This window comes from Cinclus cinclus, chromosome Z (genome assembly GCF_963662255.1).
Source record: "Cinclus cinclus chromosome Z, bCinCin1.1, whole genome shotgun sequence".
NCBI classification, from domain to species: domain Eukaryota; kingdom Metazoa; phylum Chordata; class Aves; order Passeriformes; family Cinclidae; genus Cinclus; species Cinclus cinclus.
Window position 1 is genome coordinate 30,323,861 of NC_085084.1, and position 27,571 is coordinate 30,351,431.

At 38.9% G+C, this 27,571-nt stretch overlaps 1 protein-coding gene across 1 annotated transcript in view; it reads right to left on the bottom strand.

The window, feature by feature from the left end:
- Positions 1 to 4,520: 4,520 nt before the first annotated feature.
- The window catches only part of ZNF608 (zinc finger protein 608), a 74,744-nt gene continuing 51,693 nt past the window's right edge, over positions 4,521 to 27,571 (bottom strand). The window contains exons 3-8 of the mRNA XM_062513312.1: positions 12,747 to 12,834; positions 9,840 to 12,291; positions 7,656 to 8,073; positions 6,940 to 7,112; positions 5,869 to 6,022; positions 4,521 to 4,606 (exon numbers count right to left, since the gene is read on the bottom strand). Coding sequence (XP_062369296.1) covers positions 4,521 to 4,606; positions 5,869 to 6,022; positions 6,940 to 7,112; positions 7,656 to 8,073; positions 9,840 to 12,291; positions 12,747 to 12,834 — 3,371 coding nt within the window. The remainder of the gene's footprint in view (positions 4,607 to 5,868; positions 6,023 to 6,939; positions 7,113 to 7,655; positions 8,074 to 9,839; positions 12,292 to 12,746; positions 12,835 to 27,571) is intronic.

The window sequence follows — 27,571 nt, forward strand, 5'->3', positions numbered from 1 at the left end:
GAATTACACTCACTGATTCTCTAAGAGGCAGGGTGGAAAGCTGTAGAAGGGCACTACAGTGTCCTTTATTTATGCCAATTTTTATGCCATCAACAATCCCCTTGTGTGTGTTTTAGGATGGATTCAGGGACTCTCTAAATTCATATCCTTTGCCAGTCCTTGTTCTCACAGCAGAGTGTCAAGTGTGACTCGAGACCAAACGGTTCAGCCCAACCGGTGCACCAACCAGAATCAAGGAGGGGATTCGGGGCACAGAATTATCTCTGAGACTTCTCAGATATTCCCCGAGGCCACCAGGGAATTCTAAAATAACGAAGCTGAAGTTATGTTTCTCTTAGCCCCCATTTTCACCAGCTCTAGGCTAGCCCTGGTAGCCAGTCAGGATCAAAAAGCATCCCACCCTCCTTTGCTGTTGACAGCCATTTTTTTCCCACTGCAAGCATCACAGGTACTAAATCCCTAGCTGGGTTTTTTGAGCCTGTGTGATGAGCTTGCACTGACAGATCTTTCATTTCTATAGCTGTATTTACATGGACAGACTTAGAAACCCAAAGGGGTGTCCTGCATAAGCCCTGCTTCACCTTTGCAAGACATCTAGCAACATCTGGATGAAAGACAGAAGGTCACTGTCAGCTGCTGCTGGAAGGGCAGGGTGGTAGAGGTCAGCTAGAGGTAGCAAAATGTTTTCCACCCCATGGAAAACAGAGTGCAAATATATCTGTGTCATGATGCTTCTGCTGCCCCTTTTCATCAACCAGCTTCTGCAGCTCTTAGCTCTCAGGTGTATAAATTGTCTTCTTGTATTATTGCTTCAGTTTGCTCTTCCTCTGGATGTTCACACAGTGGCGAGATGACCCTGGCAACTGCACATCAGTGCTCAGACATGTGGGTGAAAACCCTTTGGCTTTGGGAAATGCTGAACCAGAGTGACACTGACTGTGGCACAGCCTTTAGGGAGGTCAGTATGGAGAGCATTAAATCAAAAAGAAGGCTATGAAACTAGATGGAAGATATAATAATCTTAAGTGGAGGAAGACAATAAATGGCAATAGATGTTAGCCACTCTTATGGACTTCAAGGATACAATAATACTATAACATTAATTGTACTTTTAACTGTTGCTTACCCTGTATCAGAGTAATTAGTTCCAGTTATGACACTCAAACCACACTAAATCAAAATCACCAACAGTGTGAATTTGTAAGATCTGTTTTGCTGTGGTAGCATTAATGATTCAAGCAGAAAAAATCAAAAGTCAATGGTGCGTTTCAACACAAAAGCCATCTGAGCCTTTACTATAGAAGTAATAAGGCATTTATTATTTCAAGAGCCCTGCATTCACAATATCCCCTTTTTCAAAGAAAACACCCCTTCCTTCCCATTTTTTATGAGGCTAACTTGTAGTATGTCACCACTGTGAGACTTCTGAATGTATTCAGAACAAGACAATAATAGTAAGCCACAGATGAATGATGTGTAGTAAAAATCAATAAACCTTATAACTATTCACTAAGGGAACTGATTTTATGCCTATAAAAATAAAACAATTATAGCAATATTAATGGCAGATTCATCATAGTAATATAAAAGTCCAAGTGTGCTTGTCTGTTGGGAATCTTTAATTCATCCTTCTGTATTAAGTATTCACAAGGTAGAAGAAATGGAACCAACTTCAAGAACAACCTTTAACTTGCAGTAATTCACCCTGTCAAAAAAAACCCAACAAACACAAAACGAAAAAAAAACCAGTAAAACTTTATAAACCAGTTTTGACAATTAATGCAATCAGGATATGCAGAAAAGGAAAAGTTAAAGCCTCAAAAACCTGACCAGTAAATTTCGTTTTTTTTCACATCACAGTTAGCAGTTTCATGTTACTGTGTACTCTGTTAACTGCATTGTAATAAAACAGGTTGTATAGCCACACAGAATATCTATCTTGTGGTAATGCAGGTTAGACACAGCAAAGGAATTTTACTTATTTTAATTGTCAGGTCCTCTGTTTTTAGGCATTTTTGGGGGGAAGGGAAATACAGATATAATAGGAAAAATTTGCCTATAATTTATAGCATACAGAGCTGCTCTAAACAGGTATTAGAGACTTCAGTTCCACTAATACCATCTAAAGTGTTACCATGGGCCTTTTTTGAGCCTATCAGGGTCAACAGAAAGAGGTCCATCTGCTATCTGGCTTGGACCCTTCATTGCCCACTGGGAGAGCACAATGGCACAGGCCCTACAGAAGCACGACTAGGAGCTGTGCCATTGCTGCACCCTCTGCTATCTACAGCTGTGACACATCTTTCAAAGTGGCTCAAGAACACCCAGAAATCAAAAGAAAAATTTAAAAAATAAAATTAAGAAAAAAACCCCAAAGTTTTTTCATTATTCTGATTGCCAAATTACTTAAGGCAAGTAAAAAAATGAAAGCATTTGATATAGGTTTTACATAAAATAAACTAGGTTACAGCATAAAACAAGTAAACAGGTAATGGCATTAAAGTCTCTCCTCTAAATCTGGGTAATTGTAAACATTAAAAAAAAGACTGCAGGACTATTCAAGTAATAGAACAATCACAGATGTCTTCTCATATGCAGGCTATTAGGTTATCTGCCATTCAAGATTATCAAAAAAGACATTTCATTATTCACAGATGCTCATTATCTCCATTTAAAATCTATACATTATATACAACACAGTTTTTGTGGTACTAGAATCCCCATGCCTTCCAAAGGTATATTTTTCACAATACACAATTACAATGAAACAGTGAATACAGTAACATTTTACACTGATGCATCTTAATAGGAACCACCAAATAGACATCTACATTGTACCAAAGTGTCATCACAGTTAGCCTCTCTGAGAGCTTGTGGGAAATACCAGAAGGGTATGCAAGGTTCAGGCACACTGATACATAACATTATTTATTTACAATTGGAAAGGACAAAGAGATAAGAAAAAGGAAAGAAAGAAGAAAGAAGAAAGAAGAAAGAAGAAAGAAGAAAGAAGAAAGAAGAAAGAAGAAAGAAGAAAGAAGAAAGAAGAAAGAAGAGAGAAGGAAGAAGGAAGAAGGAAGAAGAAGAAGAAGAAGAAGAAGAAGAAGAAGAAGAAGAAGAAGAAGAAGAAGAAGAGAAAAGAAACAAACAGCCTTTTGCGGTTAACGCCTTCTAAACATGAGAAATACATATCTCCATTTAGTGTGTGGTTCGCAACTTAGCAGCAGACCCTGTGTGCGAGCCTTGGTACTGATACAAAAAAAGTAAAGAATATATATATATTTTTATATATATATGTATATATATATATACGCATATATATATATATAAAAACAGAAGTCTAATTACAGCAACATTTGTTACTCTGTGATAAAATCTGCAATTTACAAAAATGAAATGACTGGTTTTTGCCTGCCATTAAGGCATTTCAAATTAACACCATGGAACTGATGTCTGTAATAAAGCGCTTCCTCATGTGATCCAGTCACATGACAATGTTCATCCCCAAATTCATCATTCTCTGAAAAGAGAAAGAAGAAGGTTTTAGTAAGCAGCATCCTTACCTCACATTTCTTTTTCCTACATCTTGAACACATCATGAAATGAAACCTGAACAAGTATTCTCAAACCCAAGAAGAAAAGACAGCAAGCCCTGTTCTCATCCCTCCCCTGCCAGGAACAGCATCCTAAGAAGTAACCTGTAAGTAAGCCAGGATTTTTCTTCTGGGTTCTGATACCCTATCATCCATCAGCTCTTCCAGGGCTACAGACCTTTCTTACTCAAATAATTCTAGCTAATGGTTGCTTGTTTCAGCATCAGCTTTCAAATAGACACCTGTAACATGGAACTTCATAGTTCTATGTAATATGTTAAATTCTGAGTTTTAACATGGCAGCAATGAATGAAACCCTAATGTTAAAAGATGCTCTGTAATTTTCACTTGATATGGGATGATCATAATACAGAAGTTTTCCTCTTGACAACCTATCAAATAACTGAGAGGCTTTCAGGCATATAAATAGATGACATGGGTGTGCAACTTAAATATGGAGCCATCTCTAATGGGCTCCCAAACAAACCTCTCTAAAAGCAAGATCAGCAAGCCAGGCAGACTTGCAGAATAGATAAATTCCTTAGTTCTTCTGGTCATGCATGGAGCCAACCAAACATTATTTTTAAACTAATTTTATTAAAAATTTGGATCTTAAATTATATTTCATAATCTCTTGTTTTAGCTTAATAACAATTCTTAAAATGTCAGAAGACAGACGATGTGTCAGAAGAAAATTTCAGAAGACAGACTACTTGTTCTTTCTTAATGACCTATATTATAATTAGAGAACACAACTAAGGACAAAATTATATTCTAAGGAGAACAAAATTGCAATTAACCCGAAGTACCAAGTTTTTCGTCAACCTTAAAAACTGTGACATACAAGGAAATGCACACCATCAGGCTAAAAAAAATCTCTGATTTGCTTTTTCCTCTGTATGCTACAATATATAATTTATTGGCTATTTACCTTCTTTGTGCAGGAAACATACCAGATGCAGATGCCTGTGCAGCCACCTGCTGAGTGGCAACAAGGGCAGCAGAGGTCAATCCTGAGGGAAAGAAGAAACAAAGGAATGTTGATGTACTTTTGGTTGTAATGGATTTTTGTGGTCAGAGAAATGGTAGGAAGGATCTCTAAAAACAAGCAGAAAACGGGGCGGGGGGGGGGGGGCAGTTAACACTACATAAATGACAAGTATTGCAGGCAACATTGTTAAGACAGTCTGTCCAGTATGATCAATATACCTTTCTGTAATAAACGGAATTGTCTTTGATAGATATTCTACAAGAAATTACAGCATTTCTGCTTACTGCATTCCTTTCCAAATACTGCACTGCGTGATACTAAGTGGTTAGTATGAAAGTTCATGAATAGGAAGCTCAGTAGAAATAATAGGTATCAGGAAACAACAAGACTCAAAAGTCACAGCAAATTACAGAAACTACATGCCAGCTGGTCAGGATACAATACTTTCATAATAATTTACCATTTTTACAGTTTTGCTACTGAACAAGCTTAATGCATCCCAAAATGCATCCCATATGGAATCACCGAATCACACTGAGAAATGTCAAGACTTTTATACAGGAAAAATAAGTGCTGAGGCACCAAGTTAACATAAAGAAGAAATGTCATTTAGCCACCAATTGTGGTAGCACGTACTTTGCTGCATGGAGGAAACCCCCTTTTAATTCAGCTAGAGCCCACTGTTAGAGAAAAGACATTCAAAGACTAGTATAAAACCTAGAAAAAATAAATTGTATCTCACTGGTGCTGATTTTTACCCTGACTGCAATTTTGTGTAAGGCACTTGCCAAAATACAAAGAGGCCTCTTTCAAACAGTGAAATTATAACAAGCACAAACCCCTGTGTCTGCAATGCCTTGTACATAAAATCTGTTCAGTATAAAAAGCTTTTGTCTTTGCCACACTTCCTCCATTGCTTACACAACCCTAATTATACAAAAGAGAGATTGTTTGGTTTGGATATTTTAATGCCTTTCAGCCAGTTAATGTCAGTTTGCAGGAGGAATCAAAATATTCATGTGGATTACAGCCTAACTGGTACATCTTTAATAATGCTCTGACACCCAGTTTTGGAAACAAAACTTGGTATTTCTCAAGCATGAAGCTATTAATTTATTGCTAGTATATACTGGGAATCTTCAAGCCCTCTTCCTAAATGTAAAGCACTTCTGTTCTGACGACGGGACCTCCATTCAAAATGCTTCATGTTGGCACAATTTCCAGTGTCAAGGCAACAATTCCATGAGGCAAGCTAATCCCATCCATCAACAACTTTCTGCTCACCTTGAAATGGGTCATACTGCCCAGGTATAAGGGGGTAGCCCATTCCAACATGTGTGTGGTGGTGTGTGTGGAGATGCCGCTGGCTGAAAGGAGAATGGCGGTCTCGTTCTCTCTCTGCTTCCCGTTCACGCTCAGCTGGTGATTTTTCCACAGGCTAGTAACAGAAAGTGAAAGAAAACTGATGTGAGAATTTTATAAGGGATGAAATCACAGCAAAAACATGTGCTACCACCTGTCAAAACCCTTTTGAATACAAATAAAGGAGGTAACTTTTTCTGAAGAATTATCTCTACTGGAATATTTGCACTTGATTTTAATCTAAAGCTAATACTTCTGATTAACGGAAGATTTCCAAAGGCACAACGATTGTGAGTCAACACACTGCATCTTGAAGACACCACAGTGACTTCTAGTTTTGGGCTCCCTTCAGTACAGCTGGCTTGCCAGTGCCTGAACAACCTAGGTAAGCTGCTGAAAATGGGTGTTAATTAATCCTCAACCTTCTAAAACTCTCTGGGGATCAAGTTTCACTGAATAGCAGAAAAACCTTTCAGAAAATAGAATGAGAGTCAATGACTTGCTCACAAATAAAACCAGCATCAACTCATCTGGAAGTGAAATTTGAAAGTATTTGTTCCAACTTTGTAAATCTTGTTTGTAAATCTTCAGAAATGGGGGCTGGTAGTCAGCTACTTGGAAGATATGGATTCTTGGCAAATACAAGGAGGGGATATTATCAAATCCCATAGCCCAACTTCTCATTATGTTTCCAAACAGGAGATTCCTGTTTAACTGCAAAAATATGTGCACCAGGAGGTATCTCTGAATCTGTATTTCTATATGAGTCCATTCAAGACAGGAAACCTCAGTACAGAACTGCATTAGATGTGTTACTTCCAGTTTATACCACAGAAGCATTCTGACCATAAATTGCTTTTACTGTAAGCAGTACTATCAAGAAGAATCATGCATTCATAGCTTGATGCCAGATTGTGTGCTTCTCACAATTATGTTCCTCCTCTACCCCTTCCTGTATGTGACACTCTTCAGTAAGAAAAGATGATGCCTTACAACAGGTGACTTGCTGCGGTACTGGTTGGCATGCTGCTGGAGCAAATCCAGTGCTTTGGACTCAGTGGTTGATTTTGCATTGATGCTTGGGCTGGTATTGACCTTCTCTGCCTCTTCTCTCCCTGACATCTTTCCATAAACTGGATAATGAAATCCTGGAGAGAGATAGGCCCCTGCAGGTAAACAATAAATACCACATCAAGTTACTGTTTTTACATTTTGATTATATCAAGGTAGGAGGAGACAATGTCAGAACTGAGAATTACATCAAAAGTAGATTACATGACTACCAAATGGCACAGTGCTCTTCAATTTCACCACCTAATTTACCCTGATGAATGGAGGTTATAAAGAGGATTGAGTTGATAGCCATTTCAGACATTTATGGGTCCTCTTTAAGTAAAAGGAATAGTAACTATAATGGTTCTGACAGTAAGTGCTTAGAATATTTTTATAGGCAATAAACTATCTGTCAGTCTAGCAGCAACAGCAGACTGCCAAGTGTTGAGAAACTTGAGAGTCCATAAAAGGAACATCTTGTATTTAATCAGTTTCATCTACAGAACTTCCCCCTGTGGAAGCATGAGCAACACAATGTCACCCATGAAGCTTCTAATTTAGCCTAGCTAATAACAGAAATATTAAAACACAGGCTCTACTGAACCTGAGTATGCAAATCTTAGCTTACCACACAAGGCAGGTTTTGGAATACATACCAGGATAGCTGTGCATTAGGACAGGAGAGACTGCGCGATAGGCTGGATGGTTGGGATCGTACATCTGCGGATACGGATAAGCATGCAAGTACTGGATGTATGACTGATGCTGGCTCATTGGTGAGGAAACTGCTACTCTAGCACCCCGAGAGTCCTTCCAATTTACAGGAGTCTTTTGATCATCGTTTTTTATCTTGCTCTCATCCACTGATTGAGAATCAGAACGCTTGACCTCCTTAGGCTCCTCTTTAATGCTTGCTAATGAGACAGGAAGGTTAGGCAGGGAACTTTCCTTGTTAGGTGTTTTTCTAGGACTGTCTTCTTTTAACTTTTTCTCACGATCAAGTTCTTCTGATTTTTGCTGCTCAAGGTATTTGGGCTGGTAGACATAATGATGCCACGTTCGTGAATCTGGATCCTAACACACAGGAGAAAAAAATTGTTCTGAACTTAGACGTAGAACTAAGTTTGTTATTGATATTTCCCACATTTCAGTTAATGTGTTTTTAATAGCTGTTTTAATACCATATCCCCATTACATAGAGGAGAGGTTTGCTTGCCACAGAGTGCCTCGAGCTCTAAGTCAAACCAATATTCCCATGAAGGAGCAAGAGTCTATTATCAAAATTTAATTCAATTGCTTCATCTTATATCCTTCTTCATGCTTTTAACTAGTTTAATCATGAAATACATGTGCAATGTAATGAAGTTCTGAGACCATGTTATTCATGGAACATTTTAATTAAAGCCCACAGAGAGATTTTTCCCACAAGAGAGCAAAAAGTATCTGTGAACCACAAAATTAGAGCTGGATAATGATATGCCAGAGCACTTAGAATACCTGGAACAATGCACATGAAAAGCTGATCTAGCTGGCTGATTCTAATGCTGCCTCTGGTATTACAAACATCCAGGAATCAGTGGAAATCAAACATTAAAGCAGACTTTCAGCTGACAATCTTATTTTAAGTTTGTAAAGTTACAGAGGGACAAGTGTTAATTGGACCAAGTTCACATAGTTTAAAGAACATGTACTGGGCACTGCAAATACATTTTTACATAATCACAGACCAGTTTATAAACATGTTTCACAACTAGAGAGGGGAGTTCTTTGCACCACCACACCAAATCAGTGTGGAAAAGCAATAGGAAGACTTCTTTTTCTAATACAGGATATGCAAGAGCTAACTGTCAACATTTTCCCCAAGTGACATATACTTATGGCACATGCCACAGAAATAAAAGCACGCAACTAAACGATTGGACAGTCTGGTTCAAATACTCACTTGAATCAGCAGAAATCTTCTCCTACTTAGGGCTGTACCATCCCACTTCCTTTAGAGCTCTCTACTCCCACTCCCCTGATCCCACTGTACCTTGAAAGACAGCCTGTAAGGGTGAAGTCTGGGATGTACCATACACCAGAACATGAAAGCATCAAGCATTGAGGCTCCAGTTCAGAGCACGGAGACAGTCACATTGCCTCAAATGAAGGCAATGTGACATCTACGAGGGTCAGCATGAAGCCACTGGATAAAATTCTGGTTCCACTGAAGTCAATGGCAAAACTATCACTGACTTCAATGGAGAGAGGATTTCATCCATTGTGTAGGTCTGTAGGGGCTTGAGGTTGGTTGAGGAGAGAAGGGGAACTTAACTGCTTCAGAAAGGTCACCCTGGGTTAAGATAAAGAGCTGTGCTTTAAGCCAACTCTTCAAAGAACCAGCTCACCCATCTTTAGTAAATGCCAACAGTCATTTAAAAAAAAAGAAACACTTCAAACCATGTTACAAATCTACTTTAAGTCCTCTCACAATGAAAGCTGCTTATTTTGCTTGAAATTTCTCATTTCTGAACTAGGCAAACTGTTTAGAATTTACATCGAAAAGAGAAATCTAATTCTATTTTATTCATGCATGTAATTTTAAATAGTCTGTTCAGGTCTTAAGCCTGTGCTCTATCACCACCTTACTAGACTTTTTAATTTATTTTTTTGTTCTTTTCAAACAGCTCATCTGGAAGGTTTATTGGTGTGATCACAGACTACAATTCCATCCAGCATGAAAAAAGGATGGTGGAGCTTGTTTGGCTGCAGAGGTAGAAGAACATAGCAGAATCAGAAAGAAAATTTCACAACTTAAAAGATAAACCAAGACACTCTTGTTCCATCTCCTCTGATCTCACCTGTTTAAATCTTGTGGTTGGATCTACTCCTGTTTGCTTCATTGAGTCCATAACAGATTTCATCTCCACAGCCTCCTTTATAAGCTGGTGGTTTTCCATTTGTTTGGCTTTGAAAGTGTCAGACTGAAGCTGCTGCTGGTGATTGGAAAGGATCTGTGATTTGCTTGTCTCCTCACCTTTGTTAGGAACTGATGACCCTATTTTAGTGTTATTTTTGCTGGACTCTGGAGTTGAAGGGGCCTTTGAAATAGTGGCAGATGGAATATTCTTCTGCTTGTTGTCATCCTTCCCAATCTCCTTCAAGGGGGGGTCATTCTTCCTTTCACAGTCCCTGCCACTTTGTGCCATTTTCTGTTCTGCTAGTCTCTGGTCCTCATAGTATTTTTCATACTGCTGCCTGTAAGCAGGGTTGGAGGCCATTAAGGACTTTTGGTCCATATAGAGCCCATAGGCATACTGTCCATAATAAAGTGACTGAGCAAGTGCAGGGTGTCTTTGAGTTATTACTGACTGATGCTGCGGCTGCAAATTAGAGGAAGTGCTTTCGCTTTTCTTGGCATCTGACAATTCTGCCTTCTCTTTCTTTTCAGCATCTTCCTCAGCCTCTTTTTTAATCTTCAGCCCCTGTGGGGTACTGCTGTTCCCAGCTGCTGGGGCACTGACCTGTCCAGAGTGCAAGTAACTTGGGGAATAGTAAGGATCGTAGCCATGGTAATAGGGAGAATGAGACTCTTTTGCTTGAGCTGATTGTGCTGTGGTCGAAGAATGTCCTTTTACAACACCATCTTTATTAGAAATAATATCTGATGGAGAGCTGGCCTTTGACCTCATGCCCTCTGACCTGCTGTCAGAGCCACCATCATCAGCTGCATCAGAAATATCTGAGTAAGCAGGGCTGTTGGTTTTAGCAGCCGTGCTGTCTGCGCCATTCTGCGTCAACACATGCAGTGGGGCCATGGCAGATTGTCCATTCACCAAAGTGCTGCATTCCATCCTGGAGGCACTCCCTATGGAAGGGCTGGGCGCATTGTCTGTGAATGTGTAAACTTTATCAGCTTCAGCCTTAATGCTTGCCATCCTGCTCTCTTGAGACTCTGACAGTCCATTAGCTAGCACTTCATTCTTGTTGAGATGGTCCTTTAAAAAATGTCCAGATAAATCTTTTCCAGACCCTTTTGAATCCTCCAGCTTCCCCAGCTTAGAATCCATCTTGGGGCTGCCCGTCTCTTTGCTTTCTTTGTCCTTCAGCTTTCGCTTCTCCTTTTTCTTTTTGTCTTTGAGTGATGTGAGAGCTGGGTTTACAGTGCTTGGCTCTCCCATAATTGTGGGCTTTGGTTGAATGGGTTTCAGTGGAGGGCTCTTTGGTGTAGCCTGAACAATAGTAGTTGTTAGAGAGGGCAATCCTGGAATTGTCCCTGTAGTGGTGGTTGTAAAGGCTGTAGTAGGTATAGCTATTAACTGGGGAGGAGTTGGGGCTGGCGCTGGGGCAATGGGCCTGGCTGTTTTCAGCTTGGAAAGATTTTTATCCACTTTGCAATTGTTCGATTTCTTGCCTTTATCACCCAAACTCTTCTTGTCAATTAACCCTTCAGCCTCCAATTTCGGCATTTCGGTTTGCAAATTGCCATCTGCTACTGAGCAATTATCCAGAGTGGCTGCCATGTTAGAAATTACTGGAAGGCTGTTCAATTCACTGTTCAGACCCTTCTTTTTGCCAGAATTCTTGCCAGTTTTGGAACTGATAACTGAACCAGAGCCATTGCTGGTCAGTTCCCGCTTTCCCTTGGGGGTCCCTGGGGTAGCAATGGAGGAAGGAGATGTCGGTGCTTTTAGTGGATCAAAGCCTGGCAAATTTGTGCTTTGCTCACTGCATTCAAGTGCCACATTACTCAGTGCTTCCTCACAGTCTGAAATTTTGTCTTCACTGTCAGGCTCAAACTCCAGTTTGTTTTCTGGGTCTAAGTGTGCATGAGCCTGATGGTAACGTAATCCATTAATGTGCTTGTACTTCTTGTTGCAGTTAGGATGAGGACAGTCAATCAGCACTGGAGAAGAGCATCCTTGGTCCAAAAAAGTAGTCTCAGATTTCCCCTGTGGGGTAGTGGGAGTGCTTCTAGAGTTAGTACGAATGCGTTTTCCAGACTTATTGTCCTCTGAACTGGAGTTCAAATCCAGCTCCATAGGAGGCTTAGTTTTCCTCTTGTTTGTGGATGAGGGGCTGGCTTTGACTTCATCCATGGCACAGTTTGGGGGTGTTCTGCGCCCACTTGAGTTAAGGCTGCCTCTCCTCCCCTTCCCATTGGCACCGCCTCGATTTTTATTTTGAAGTCCTCTGGACTCTGCAAAACTCGCATCATTCCCAGGAACAGCCGCAGCTGCAGCGGACCTTGCCCGCTTTCCCCTGCCCCGTCCTCCGCGCATTTCCAGGTCACTTGTTGGTGATTCACAAAACCTGCACAAACAATAGATTTCATCAGCAGGAGTAGTGAACTGAAAAAACAAAAACCACCACCACGTCCAGTAAGAGAACCTTCACACATGTTAAGGGAAAGATACCCTTCTGACAAATGAGAATGTTACAGTGTCAAGGGCAAAGTCATTAAAAAAGGACAAAAATGGTAAGGACATATCTACTTGGTTAGAACAATGGAGCAAAAAATGTTGCTAACTTGCATAAATGCATTTTGAAATTAAGTACTGTCTGACTGAATCCCATGTATTTCCCCCTCCATCTCAAAAATACAAAAGTAAAATAAAGAAGAGCTTCCACTCCACATTTCACTCGTTTCACTGGTGTATGTTTTCAATTATAAGCAGTTGTGCTTTATTAGTCTCTGTACAGCCTCTTGCCTGAGATTAGGGGTTAAAATGCAGTGGAGAAAAAACAGACTCAGAATGTTTGCCTACCTAGGAGGGGCCCAGTCATGCTTTGTGCAGTCCAACAGTGTTCCCACGTAAGTTTTGTTCCTCCATGTAACGTTTACCACCAGGACACCTGTCAGTGAGCAAAAATATTGTCACAGTTAGAACAGTAACTGGGATAGGCTTTTTGTTTTGTTTTTTTTTCTTTTCTCCTGTCCTTCCCCCACAAAGTGAGATGTTTCCTCTCACTTGCTTTCAAACACTCTGGTCCATATTCTTCCTCTTTTCTGGTTTCAGTGACCTCAAGTTAAAACCCAAAGGAAAGACTGCAAACGACAAAAACAAGAATGTGTGCACGCATGTGTATGTGTAAGACAGCCTGCCTGTGTGACTGTGTGTGTGTGTAATCAAGATACAGCTGACAGAAGGAAATGGGTTTTGCCATGTCCTGCTGTAAAACAGCAACACTCACCTCTTAATTTTGCTATTATTGCCCATAATTGCTTTCACTTGGCAGGCAGCCAGCATAAACTAAGCACCAGTTACACTGTTTAAATCAGAAGGTGACTGAGAAGAATAATCTGCTTTGCTTTGAACAATATGATAATGATGCTGCTATTTACTTGAAATTACTCATATCCAAACACACAAACATACACACGTATGCACTGCAAGTTTTGTTCAGCAGATATAGCTGTAAAAAACGCATTATTTGCCTTGCTTTTGCTTCTGTGGAAAGCAAGGGACTAGACATGAAACTTCAACCATATAGCAGTGAAGGTAGGAGTAATTGCAATATATATTTATATAGGAAGAGGGATCCTTCAAAAAACCTACTGTAACTTAATTGCTTTTATTAAATGCAAATTTGCCTGCCTAAAGCAGAATTTGAATTTCATTTGAATTATCCCTGTTAAATTTGTGAATTATAAGGTTATTGTAAGTAATAAGAAAATAAATGTGGGGGATGTCATTCCAATGTTTTCAGGCTGTCCTCAAATGCTTCTTCACATAATTTATCATCATGTTTATGGAGCAGCCAGCATAATGACCCCTTTAATTCATTAACTGCCACAGATAAAGAGAAGGTAGTGTTATTGAACCAGACATCTCTTCTCATTAGAACACACACTGAAATAAGAAATACATTTTATCTAACAAAGAAAGGCACAATACAAAATGTTCCAAATTTATGAGAGGTGTGAAGACACCAACTCGCAGCTGACAGCCTTGTTTTTCCTCTACACTTCCCTTATTCTATCCGCAGTGTCTCTGTAACAAGTATGATTATGGCATTGTGCCAGACTATTTCCAGCCCATCTTTTTGCTTTGTCTTACCAGCGCAATTTCTAATTTTGCACTAAAACCATCCCTCTCTGCTGCACTGAGGTGAAGTTAACATGCAAGCAGCAGCTTATTTCCTCAGGGATCTTTTTAGCAGCAGGGAAGTATTTTAAATGTTGTTAGCAGAAGTACCAGGGAAGAAGGGATTTCCTTGAAAATTCTCTGTAACAGATTTGGAATTTATCTCCCATATGGTTTTTCATTGTGATTAGGCACCTGGAATTTTGTACACTGGGGGAACTGAAGCATCTGAAGCATGAAAGACAAACTGCACTTCCAGCCAGTGTCCGAGTCAGGCTTTCAGTACCTTGAAGGGCCATGGTGAAGGAGTTTAAGGAGAGACTTGATGTGGCATTTAGTCCCATGGTCTACTTGACAGGGTGCTGTTGGGCCATAGGTTGGACTTGATGATCTCAGACATCCTTCCCAACCTAAATGATTCTGTGATCAGGGTTAAAATGCCATGCTGTATTTTTATGACCTATGTAAACTAGGCAGCCTGCAAAGACACCAAGGCTGCTTTATGTTGCCCCTTGCTTAGGCATGGAGGCAGCCTGGGTGTGCTGGGGTCCAGGGAGGAGGAAGAGGAGAACAACCAAGTACATCCAAGAGGAAACATCTGTTGGTGGAAGTGGGATTTCTTACAATGAGCAACTCCAAGCTGTGCTCCCACTTGCCATTCACACCCTAGAGAAAAGAGATTGCAAAGGTGCTTCTCTAGCAGCCTTGATGCCTTTCCACTCTAACAGCTTGTCATCTGTGATGTTGTAAGGGTCCAAGTGAAAATCATGAGTATTTTCCACTGGTAAATTGTATTACGGCATGCAGCCCATATATCTGCAAGCAGCACAGTTGATCCCTGCAGCCCATATACCTGTTTGCCCAGTATCCAAAAAGTAACAAAGAAAGCTCTCTGACATCCCATGGAGTATTACAGAAGAACTATATTTGTCATTCATTCTCCACCAGCTAGTTCACCTTTACCATTTCTTTAAAAAGCAATTGTTATTTTTGTGGGGATGTTCAGATCTTCTTTTTTTTGGGGGGGGGGGGGGGTTGGGTTGGTTGGTAGATTTGTTTAGCCTGTTTTGTTTTGGGGTTTTTTGGTTTATTTTTGGGGGGTTAATAATTTAAGGTTTATTCTAACCTACACCACCATCTTCCTCGATATTCATAATCTTGCCTATCACTACATGCACTTCATTAATTTATTTATAAAGCAGACCCAGGGATAGTTTGTTACCTATTGACAGAAAGGGGGTCAAGGTAGAAGGCACAGAATACTGAAAATAAAGAAAGCCCCTGAAATCAATACATATTTCAGTAATTCTAAGATGACATTTAAATGATCTTTCAGCGTAAGAAAGTCTGTATTTCAAAAGCAAACACAAGTAAATTCCTCCCTTAAAGTCTGGTACATATAGCATCTCATTAAATTTGTTAGGCTTAGCAGAGGCTTGCTACTGCTGTGCAAGTAGGAGAGAATATTAATCTCTACGCTGTGTTAGAGTAGCTGCGGCAAGGAATACACTTCCTTACCCTAATGGGCACCACATTGCCCAGCCACACACAGGATTCCACACAACTGGCAGGAAGATAACTCATTTACTCTTCTACATCTACTCTTCTAAGATTATCACAGGAATGGGTGAGGAGAATATAAGTAACATGGGAGGTAGGACTGATCTAAGGAAATGGGCAACTGGTGAAGGCTTACTTCTTTCACCAGAAGATGAGAATGGAGATGACTGAGCTGGTAATCCACACAATGTACTTGATGCAATGCTGAAGAGAAAGGATTGTTCTTCTAAATCAGGGTGTACTGTTTGTCCTGGCACAGCATACAAGCTCAAACCAAGAACCTCTGCTGAGCCTGCTCAGCCCCAGAGGCAATGCTAGAGCAGTGTCCAGCTCACCTCCCAGAATCACTCTGAGCACACTGGTTATAAACTCAGGGAGGCACTAACCCTTCTCTGGGTAATCCCAGCTCCTCTCTGTGCACCCGTGTGCCCAAGGACACCCTCCATCTTTGTGAAGGAACACATCACACACAGGACCAAACCTCTCAGGGGCTCTGTAAAATTGTAAGAAGTCCCTGTAATGATTCTTCCTATTACATTAGACTGCATATCATGTAGCAATAATTTACTTAACATTGCCTGAACAAGAGAGAAAATGCAAAGATGGTCTGAGGAACCTACAGGTTTCATACTATCTGAACAGAGAGATGCATTCTCACCTTAAAAGCCCAAGAGGCTAAACTTTTTAATACCCATTACTGAAGAATGGGAAAAAATTCAGGTACTTGTAATGAAATGTACCTGAGGGTATTTGGACTCTAAGATTCTCTAAGTTTCAGGAGGAAAGTTAGCCAAATATCTAATTCTGTTCTTGTGTGGTTGGATCAAACAACAGTGAATATTATACTACACACAAATGCTTCTTTGAGCAACTAAAGACATAATCTTAAAGAGTTTGACCAATTACCAGAGTACAGTTCACAAGAACTGAATGTGGTAGAGAAAAATTTATCTCCCTAAAATATGGACATGAATTTCTTGGTTTAATTTGGTTGATCATTCTATTTGCAAACTATGTATATTCACAGTTACAGTATACCCGAAATTAGCAATACTTTCTGCAGTCTTCAGTGTCATGTCCTACATTAAAGCAAACAATAATATGAAAACTAAAAGTTCTGAAGTTACTACCCATGCTACTCTTTATCATTAAAGAATAGACACAGTAAGTAAAGAATGTTTTATATGTGGGAATTACAATATGGTGTTATAATGTAAGAAAATGGGGTCATGTTACCCAGAAGTTTTACAGCTCAGCTACTGTAGTTTTTTTGCCGAAATTCATTACTAGCCAAGGCAGCATCATACCCAAAAGCATTAATGTATGTCAGTGGTACAGCCAGAATGTCATCTGGTGCCCGCCAGTCCATAGAAGCTTCTTCTTTAACATTGAATGTTTTCAGCCTTCTAGGAACAAGACGAGATTTTATATTTTTGCGGTTTTCCTTCACAGTATATGTATCATTATGAGCTCTTTTTCTTTACTTATCACAATCACTACCACAATGTTAATGGTAAAAAATTTTCAGGCAGGAAAAACTAGTGCATGCCTATACGAGCACGAAACCATTTTACATAAGCACTTCTGATAGGTAATATGTACAAAACAACTGTGACAATTTGTACTTGGATTTTATTATGGAATGAAAGGTGACATGTCACAAAAGCAGTATGTAAGAAAATAATTTCAAAAACCCACAGAAAAAACCTCACTTATTATGAATTCTGTGGATATAATGTATCTCTTCTTCCCCTGTCCCTTCTTCCTCCTTTTCAGCACTGTATAATAAAGACCAGAACCAAAATCTGCTATTTACTATTAACTATGTCTCATAAAATGAAGTATGTCATCACAAATTGGAAACAACTAAACTTGCTGCTAAGAAATGCAGATGTGCTATTTTGACATATAAATATCACAATCAAAGACATTTTCAGTATCAAGTAAAGGTGTTGTTCATATGGACTACTCTGGCCCTGCATGTTTAGCAGACACATCTATACTCTTGCAGATGTTCCTCCATTTAACGACAAAAAACCCCTGAAGTACCTAGTCTAAAACAGATACTAATCTCTTTGTTTTCTTAACTCTGTTTTCTGCAATGAACATAAGCCAGGAATTTTTATGCTTGTATTCACAACGTTGAAAATGAGATCATGAGGTGAGAAATCAAATTACCACATCACTACCTTAAACGTGGCCCCAGCTTTTAAAAATACTGACTTTAGAAACCAAACATGTTCAAATTCCAATACAAGTAGATGGTACTTAATTAATCAGATGGGAAAGCCTGACTTAATTTTTACAGCATAGGCTGCTTTTGTGTTCAGATCACAGCAAATGCTACAAAATCCTGATTTAGTGCAAACTGATAATTTTACCAGGGAACTCAGCAGACCAGTAATCTGAGTGGGTAAGTCTTCATTTCTGTAAAAGGAGCTGCTCCCTCTGCTCTTAGTAGAGAATCTGGCCAAAAGTATCTGTAAAATTCTGGAGAAACTAAGTCTGCACAAAGTCTTTCTGATCACTTCTGTAACTGAACTGATGAAGAATATTTAAATGATCTTTCAAACCTAGGAATGATTTGTCTACTTGTCAGTCATCAAAAGTCATGTATGTTTAAAAAGTCATGTATATTTTGGAAGTCTCACAAGTCACTTATGTTTAAACTTAAGTGTATTCCTCTGTGGTCAAAATCCCAAAATTAACACCTCTACCTACTAACTTTACTATCTTGACTATCATTTTAATACAACTTTTGCTGATGTCAGATGAAGATCTCTATAAAATGTACTACACTTTGTAGTAAGATTACTTCTTTAAAAGGTTACTATGATAAATTATTGTAGCAACAATCTCTGTGGCACTGTTCTTCAAGGTTGAGATGCAATCCTTGGTATAGAAAAGCATCACATCATTACTTGATGTAACACTACAGCATAATCAATTCCTTGTATCTTTATGATTAGTGAATCCACGAATCTGTTTGCAAGTCAAATTTGATTTGCCTTTTGTTCCTGCCATGCCAAGTACAAATAATACACACATGCCTGGGATAGCCAAACCATGGCATATCTGTCATCAGTGAGTATACCACCACCACCACTGAATAAACATGTTTTCTACATCTGTCACTGAAATTTTTTGGTCCCGCATGTATCTATTTGACATCGCTTTCGAACAATAGCTAAAATAGATGAAGCGCAAAAAGCTGCAAGATGAAAATCCATATTCTTAGGATTATCTCAAGCTTTTTTGTTGACACTGGTTTAGTAACAGCAGTACAACTCATTTGCCTCACAACCACCATATCCACCACATCATCATCAATCTCTCATCCACATATACACCTGCAATTCATCCAGGCATAAAAAACACGAACAATTTTTATATCAGACTTGCAATGCAAATGGCTTATTTCTCCTTGATTGCTTCCATCCAGAAAGTAATCTAAAATTAACAGTAAACACTCTATATATATGAAGTCAGATCTTATACAGTGAATGCTGATCTGGAAGACATACAGTTTATTTACTACTTTAATCACACTCTCTGTCTAGCATGGCACAAGAACTGAACTACATCTACAGCAGGTGCACATGTAACAGGCATCAACATCAGCCAGACTGAGAATGTAATGACTGTCAGGTGGCCTGAAAACGCAAGACTGGTGGGTTGTTGGGGTTTTTTTTGTTTGTTTCTTTGTTTTTTGTTGTTGTTGTTGTGTTTTTTTGTTTTGTTTCGTTTTTTTTCTCCAAGAGCCGTATTGCTGCTGCAGCAGAGAATGTTTAAAAAGTCACTTTAACCACATCCTGTAATCAGACCATCTGGAGCACAGATCTGCAATTAGTCATCCTGGGCACTGGACTTTATCTGAACAAATACTGTACGGCAATGAAGATAAGAAGATTGGATAACATCAAGGAAAAGAAGCATAATTAAATACTGCTGGTATAGTCATAAACCATTGTGTATCTTAGCTATGGTGTTAATTCTGCATTCTGTACTTTATGAAAGCATAGCAAGTTTAAAAGTTATATGGGGCTGAGTGGCAAAACCCGGCTATTTTAGTTAATGTTGCTCTGCTGGTGGCTAAAGCTGGGCTACAAACTGCTGTAGTTTCTGCAGCAGCCTAACAGAGTAAGATCACATCTGTGTGATTTCCAGTAAGTTCTGGGTAATGACAACCTAAATTTCATGGATACTTTATTTGAATGTCATACCCCTTCTTTTCATTATGAAGTCACTGGTAAAATAAAGGTAATACTGAAAATAGGAACTACCACCTTAGTTTAAAAATAGCTGTTTTATAGAACCTATTCCCTTGAACTAGCATGACATAATCCCATTTGCATCCAAAAGAGAAGCAGTAATTATACAGTGAGGAGTAGCTCTTGGAAACATGGAGCTGGGCCATCAAGCAGACAACTTTTTAATCCCACCTAATAATTACTGTAATAGATTTTCTTAATCTAGAAGTTTATTCCAGTGCATATAAAAGAATAAACACTGCAATAACTGAAGAAATCCTGTTTCCCCATGAGCTCATGTGCTTAATACACAAAAGAACACATGCTACTTCCATCACTGTCATGTCTCCTGCATCCTTTGTTCTGAAGCCTGATGGGCTGTATTGATTTGGGAAAATCATTGAACTTCTTGGAAAACTAGACTCTAGCTTATCCACCACCATCTATTTCTTTCTCATGAAGACAGCTGGTCAATATTCAGTTGAACAGTCAGCTAAAAGAAGCTCAGGTTTCATTTCTTTTCCTGCCTCCCTAGCAACACTGCCCTTTTCCAGCTTTAGTACAAGAAAACCGCAGCAAGTTAGGAAGACATGTAGCTGAGGTTAGCTGAAATGATAGCTCCCTTTGACAAAGCCATGACTGAAATGCTGGGGGCAGGTTGGTTCTGGAAGATAGGACAGCATCTAATCAAAGAGCTCATGTCACTTATTAGTTCTAATGATAACTTACTATTTTTTTCAGTACATATACTTCTTCTATAAAGCTGGTCTGCCTAACAAATAACCAGTGACCAAGACCTAAATGCAAACGGAGAGCTGAAAGAAATATGAATGGTCCTAATCAAATATAAGGCTAAATTTCACACTCATTAAACGACCAATAAAAGACTCAATGAAAACTGCGTAATAGCCCAGAAATTACATCAGATTGGGTCCCAAATGGCTAGTTGATTTATCCACAACTAAATAGTTCTACTAAAATATGAGCTACTTAGAGTGGTGATTTTGAAAAGTATGAAGCCCCAGCAATCCACATAATTTTCTCCTGCCAGATTTATATCAAAGTGATTAGAATTTGGCAGGACTAGGAAAACTTTTGGATAAACTGCTGTTACACCTCTTGAATGTCAGACCACATGACTGCAGTGTTTACAAGAAAATGTGCAATTAATGTTATTATAAACTAACCATAGGCTTCTGACCTCTGGAGTACAACTAAAGAGTTAGTTTTTGCGCAGCCATTACCTTTTCTTTGGCCAGAGTAAATGAACAACTTCACTGTTTCACTACAGATGAAGAATAAAACTGCAGTCTTACTTTATTTCAGCTGATACTAAAAATGCAGGTTGAAAATCATTTAACATCTGTGTTTTCTGAAGAAAGCCATATCTTTTTCAGAAAAAAAAGTATTCTGTTTCTAGCAGATTTTTTTTCTTTTTTACTTCAGTAATCATAACTGTGATTCACATAGCCTGCCATTGAAAAGAGTCACAGTCTCAATTTTAGAAGAAGGAAATGCTGTTCTGTAATCCCCTGAGTTTCCCACTCACTTCTCAAAGAGTGTTATTTCAGCTCCTATGTTGCTGGCCTGTTGAACACATGGACACTCTTCTGACTTCTTGTAGAGCAAAAGAAAAAGAAGCCCCACAATCCACTGCCTTTGCTTACACTCCAGGACCATATGTCACTTGAGATAAGCAACAGAACACAGGGCTTTTCAACTAATCTGTCGCACTTGCTTCCTGCACTTTATATTAATTACAGGAACTCTTCAGCTACTTACTTCTCTCCCAATCTCTTTCTCCTTTAAAAGCAAGTAAATAGCAAAGTAAAAGAAGTCTGGAGTTTGGGGGAAAGAGCTGCTGTTTCAACACAAGAAGTAGGGCCAAGAAAAGGGAAAACCAAAACAATTTTTTCTCACCCAGACAAGCATTCAGGAGTTCCTTTTAAGAATTATCTGCCTCATTTCTATTCTTCTTCTCAGATGCCAGACCACAGAAATACTGTTTTCATCAGCAGACTGTTGAGAAACAGCTGCAGAAATGAGGAAGCTGGTATAAATTTATGCGTGTATGCATGTGTGTATGTATCTATAAAAAAAGCCTGACAAAACCCCCAAAACCTCTTAAAGAGCTCAGATATATTTTTTTTCTTCCTAAGGCATGTAGTAGGGCATCTCAATAGAAGTTTGTCTCCCAGATCTGAACTCAGCTACTGTAGGAACTTGATGAGCAAGTAACAAATGAGAAAATGCACCTATAAACCTTCAGGTGTCTTTGGTGATTTGTTTCCCAGTGCTATACATCATGATAAAGAGCTGCCAGGTGCAAACACTGGTACAATTATTTATCAAACAGTAGAGTAGCTAATGAAACATAAAGACACGGAAGACAGAAGAGAGACAATTTATGGAAAAGAAACTACATGAATAAAGAAACAATTCCAATCCCAAACCATGAAAATTCTTCCACATCTGCAGACTGCAGATACCAGAATTGCAGTCGAGCCAGGCAGACAATTCTACTCAACCTCAAAGAGCTGCTGCTGATCCATGTACCTCACTGGGACTGAGAAGCAGAGCCCCTTATAAATTATGATGCTTTATTTAAAGTCAAAGCATTTATTTGCTTTCGTGCCAGCTTTGGATCCTTTTCATCTCTAGCTTCCAGGCCCAAGAGACAACACACTCCTATAGCAGCCAGATGTGGGCCTCAGTAAATTGTAAAGCCTCCTAACAAGTCATTCTTTACAAAGGCCAACTGCAGTTAGTAGACATGATAACTTCTCTATTATTCCCCTCACTAGAATTTAAAACAGCAATTTAAAGCAGTGGCTGAAAACATTGAAATTTACTGAACTGCATTTTACATCTTTCTCTTTCTCTCTCTTTGCATTAAGCTTCACTGATTTCATGAAGACTTCATTGTCTTCAGCCTGGGAAAAGGGTAAGTAAACATCTAAGATGGACACATCCAAGACAAAGGGGAGGGAAATAAAAACATCTAGGATTTCTTCTGCAGAACTCCCTCAGGTTTTCTTGCAATAGCTAATAGGAGAGAAAAGCTCTTCTTTCTTTTAGTTTGTGGGACTCACAGGGACGCATTATATTTAGGGATATAAACTCTAGTTAAGATCCTAATACAGTAATATGCCACCAAGAAACCTCATGGCAAAGTACATTCAGATGAAAATGGTGTATAGTCAAGCACTGAGTGTACACAGGAATCCTATGAAAACTCCAAGTGTGAATGATGAATTTTCATTCTTCTAAACCTTTTCCACTCATGCACCAAAAAGGAATCAATTTAGTGTGGCCAGGCCCAACATTCCCATTTTTCCTCTGTCTAAAAAAAGCAGATCAAGAACCTTACAAATCTGGGCCTCTTCTTCCTACATAATTGCTTAGGTTTAGAATTTCGTGTAGCCTAATTTTAAGGTCTTTTTTTACTACAGCTAACTGATTATAAGCCAAACTATGCTTGAAACTTCACCTTCTAGATTTGAAAACCACAAAACAAATATTATACATTGCCAAAGCTATATGCTACATAATCTTTGCAGTTCTTACACCACAGACTAGTTATTTTCTTTGAAAAATAGTAGGCAGTGCTATCCTTCCCATTATAAAATTCTTTCAGTTTTGTGGAGGAAAGATGCCTCAAGCAGTCAAAAGTGTTTCAGTTACCCACTTAAGGCATCAGTTCAGTTTTGTAAACAAGCCTAATGAACTGTGACTAATAGTGTTCTCCTTGAGAAGAAGTAAGGTAAAAGGGCTTTTGTTAGCATCTACTGAAGTGGTCATTTTGCTGGGACAGAACAAAAGTGAGCTACTTGTCAGCTAATTTACTTCAATGCTGTCAAAATTCTGCAGAGAAGTTCACTATATTTTCTTTCCTATGTTTTAAATTGTCTTCAAAGTAGGTAAACTAGTAAAACATCTAGTTAACCAGCTGGCTTACTCCAGGTGCTCAACAATACTGATGCAACACAAAGGCAAGAGCTACCAGCAAAATACCTTCTGTGAGACTTTCCTTCTCTTGCCAGCAACTGGTTGGACAATTTTCCTGTAAGTACCCTTTGTGCATGATGTCCCAATTTCTCCACTTATTAATAGCAGCCTGGCTAGTTTACCCAGGCCTGCTGTGATCTATGCCTCTGCTACAGCTTCTCTTGGCTTTTTCATGCACTGGACCTGATCAACCTTTGACCCTCATAGGTTTAGAAACAAAACTATTTAGAGACTGAAGACAGCTCAGTGTTGCATAAAATGTAGTCAAACACTCAGGATGCTAGGAAACCTAATATAATCAGCTAAAAATCTCTATGTTTCTTTTGGCAGTGTAACATCCCTAAAATGATTATCATAGGCATGCTCTCCCGCATCAAAAGTACAGCCAGCATAATTATAGAAACACGTATTTCTATAGTGGGAGACTGTTTTCCCATGTCATTAAGGGAAAAAAAAAAAGACTGAACTTTCAGACATTACTTAATTATTTCTTTGGTCAGACAAACAGTTTCATGATAAAGCTTGCTTTACTCCAGAAGCTAGACACAAATTTCTGTATAAATTATTGACTACACTTTGGCCTCATCTGAAATGTTGGCCCCTGAAGCTGATAAGCTCTGACCCCAGGTGACACATCCAGCCCTCTCACAAGAGGCAGGAACATTATTGCTTTGCACTGAGGACTCCAGCCCAAGAGCCAATCAATCAAGCTCCCTGACAGCTTTTACAGCCTCCTCACATTAGGCCCCAGTCAAACTCCAGGGCTCCTATTGTTCACATTATTCTTTTCTTCCTCTGCTCTGATGAAGTTAGAGCAAGTCCAAGGCTTGAATGAGAAAGGAAGGCTATTATGAGCAGCTCAGATTTTATTGACTCTGAGCTGAACAACAATGGCCCCAAAGCCTTTTCCTTGAAAGCAACACATTCCTAATTGCTAATAATCATAGGAAACAAAGATCAGTCCTTAGACTCAGACTTATGTGAAAGAGAGGTGTAACACCAAAACGGACAGAACTGTTATCTTTACATAGTAAGAAAGATTTTGGAAGATAATTTTACCCACACCAAAAAGGTTAAGCTTTCAGTCGCACAGAACTGTTATATGTATGTTGCCATGCACCATAATACAGCTTGTGTATTAGAAAACCAGTGCCCAAAACAGATTTAATTAAAAATATCCCTAGTGCAATTGTGCCATGCTAACTGTGGACAAATGGGTATTTTCTAATTTAGTCACCCTATAGTATTTCAAGATCAATATCACATTGGGCTCAAAATGGAAAATCACTTTCAGAACATGATGTCATTATTTTTTCCTAGTGCTGTTCTGAGGTCTGAAGATCATTTAAGTGGAACTTCTGCATGTGTGACACAGAAGAACACTGACTTGTCTTAGAAAACATTTGCCCTTCATTACTATTAATTTGAAACAACTCTGATTTCAGCTGCATGCATAAATCTTAATCCCACCAACAGGTGTTGACCCCAGACACACAAAAACCCTTTTTTGTGTAAGAATTTCAACAGTTGTGTAACATGACTAGATTCTGCAGTCACCCAAGTCTTCCTTGTCTTTTTGGGCCTTTTATGGGGGGCTTTTGTTTGGTTTTTCTTGGTTTTTTGGTTTGTTTTTTTTTTTTTTGGGGGGGGGGGAGTGGGTATTTTTAAATTAATTTAGCTATAGTCTTAAATGAATCTGCCATTGTAACTTCAACTTTTATGAAGAATCATCTCATTTTAAATAACAGACAAGAAATTGCCGTAAGTGAAGAACTTATTTAATTTGTTAAACCTGAATAGCAGTACTAAGGCAGTGAGACATATTTGCAATTAAACTGTTTCATCCACATAGTTTTAGTGCTCCAACTTCACAAGTGCACTGAACTGGTATAAGACCCAGAGAGCTTTCTGGGAAGGTGCTGGCTGAAAGAACAGCAGTTTCCTTCTGCTAAATCCTCTGACACAGCAGCTTGCCTTTTCAGCTGTCATTCAGTCCAATGCAGCTTTTCATACAAAACCAGAGGAGATCAAATGCAGACTAAAAGCTTGTTTCAGATGTATTCCCTTCCTTCCCTGGCTTTCAACTGAAAGCATACTTGCACCCTGAAGAATGAGAAGAACTTATAATTCATAGTCCATCAAATAGCTTGCTTTCAGATTGTGGTGAAGATGAAGTTTCAGTTATTTTGGTGGACATCTGAATAAACAGAGCAGTAAGCACTGGTGGTGCTGGAACAGCATAATCATAAGCAAAAATACAACGGGCCTTTCAATTTATTTATGTAGACACTGTAGATCAAACAGTCACAGTATTAGTAACTCAAGTTTTTATCTTTATGAATGTTCTTTTATTTCCTTTATTTTAACTAGCACCAGCATTAAATTTCTTGTCCCTATAGGGTCATAAAATATGACTGAAAAGAAACAGTCAAGAAGTGTGAAAAGGTAAGCACTGCAGCACCTGGGACTGTATAGGACTTGTAGTGTGCAAGGATTCCTGTTTACAGTGCTGTCAATTAGCTCTTACTCCCAGGCACTGTGTTCAGCTTGAGCATTTTTTTAAGGGAAATAAATGTAACACTATTCTCGTCAACTTAGAAAGAAGACAAGTAATCCTGCTATATTTAACCTAAATGCCGTTTTTCATGGGTACTCTGAATGATATCTAATTTAGAAAAATGACAGTGATTTTGCTGAGCTTTCCAGAATCAACACGCATTTTAGCTGAACAAAACAAAAGGCTACTGAAGCATATTTATCTCCCTGATGATGTATATTCACTAAGTACAGCCCATAACCTGCCTACTCAGAGCAGCTTTAGACAGCTAACCTCACCCACAAACCCTTACCATTTAATGAACAATCATAGCCAACAAATCTTTTACCAACAATCTGATGACTGTTCCTTTGGACTCTGGGCCCAAAAGAGAAATTTGTCATAGCTTAAATAAATTTTGCACATGTAATAGGTAAATGCAATAAAGAAAACAGGGCTTTTATAAAACAAAAATCGACAGAGCAGAAAGCTGTTCTTCAAGACTGCGCAGGCGCACAGTGTTTCTGCTGAAGTAAAATAGACAATGAAGGTTAGGAAGCATGAAATGACAGCCTTCTTTGCTTTTCAGGGAACGTAAATTTTATTCACAGAACGTAAATCTCAAAGTCATGGTTTTCAATCTGCATGCATTAACACACAAGATTGATTTCAAGGAGATTTGGAAGTATTTAACTCATTGCTCAGAGATGCAAATCCCATCTTGTACAATCATTATTGTAAAAATAAGAGAAAAAGGATGGGTGACGTTTCAAGGGCTCTGCCTATACATTTTCATTTTTCAGATAGTCACAGATTATTAAGCTTCCATTTCAAATATGGACATATCTGTATTGAAGCACTCAAAGCTGTGTAAGTTCTGCATGTACTAGAGCAGCTTAAAACTCTGAATAATACAGCTTAAATTAAAGACAATCCTGAACATGACTGCCACTACATAAGATGCCCATGACTAAATAGTCCTGCCTAAATGAGCAGGAAAACATAGTTCAAATGCTTCGATAAACATGGCAGGAGACCTAATGTGGATGCAGCACTGAACATTTTCTGGAAAAGCAGATAAATATTTTTTGACTTTGGCACAGCTGTTCCAGCTCAGAGTGGCATTCTTATAATTCTCTTTCATGATTCTT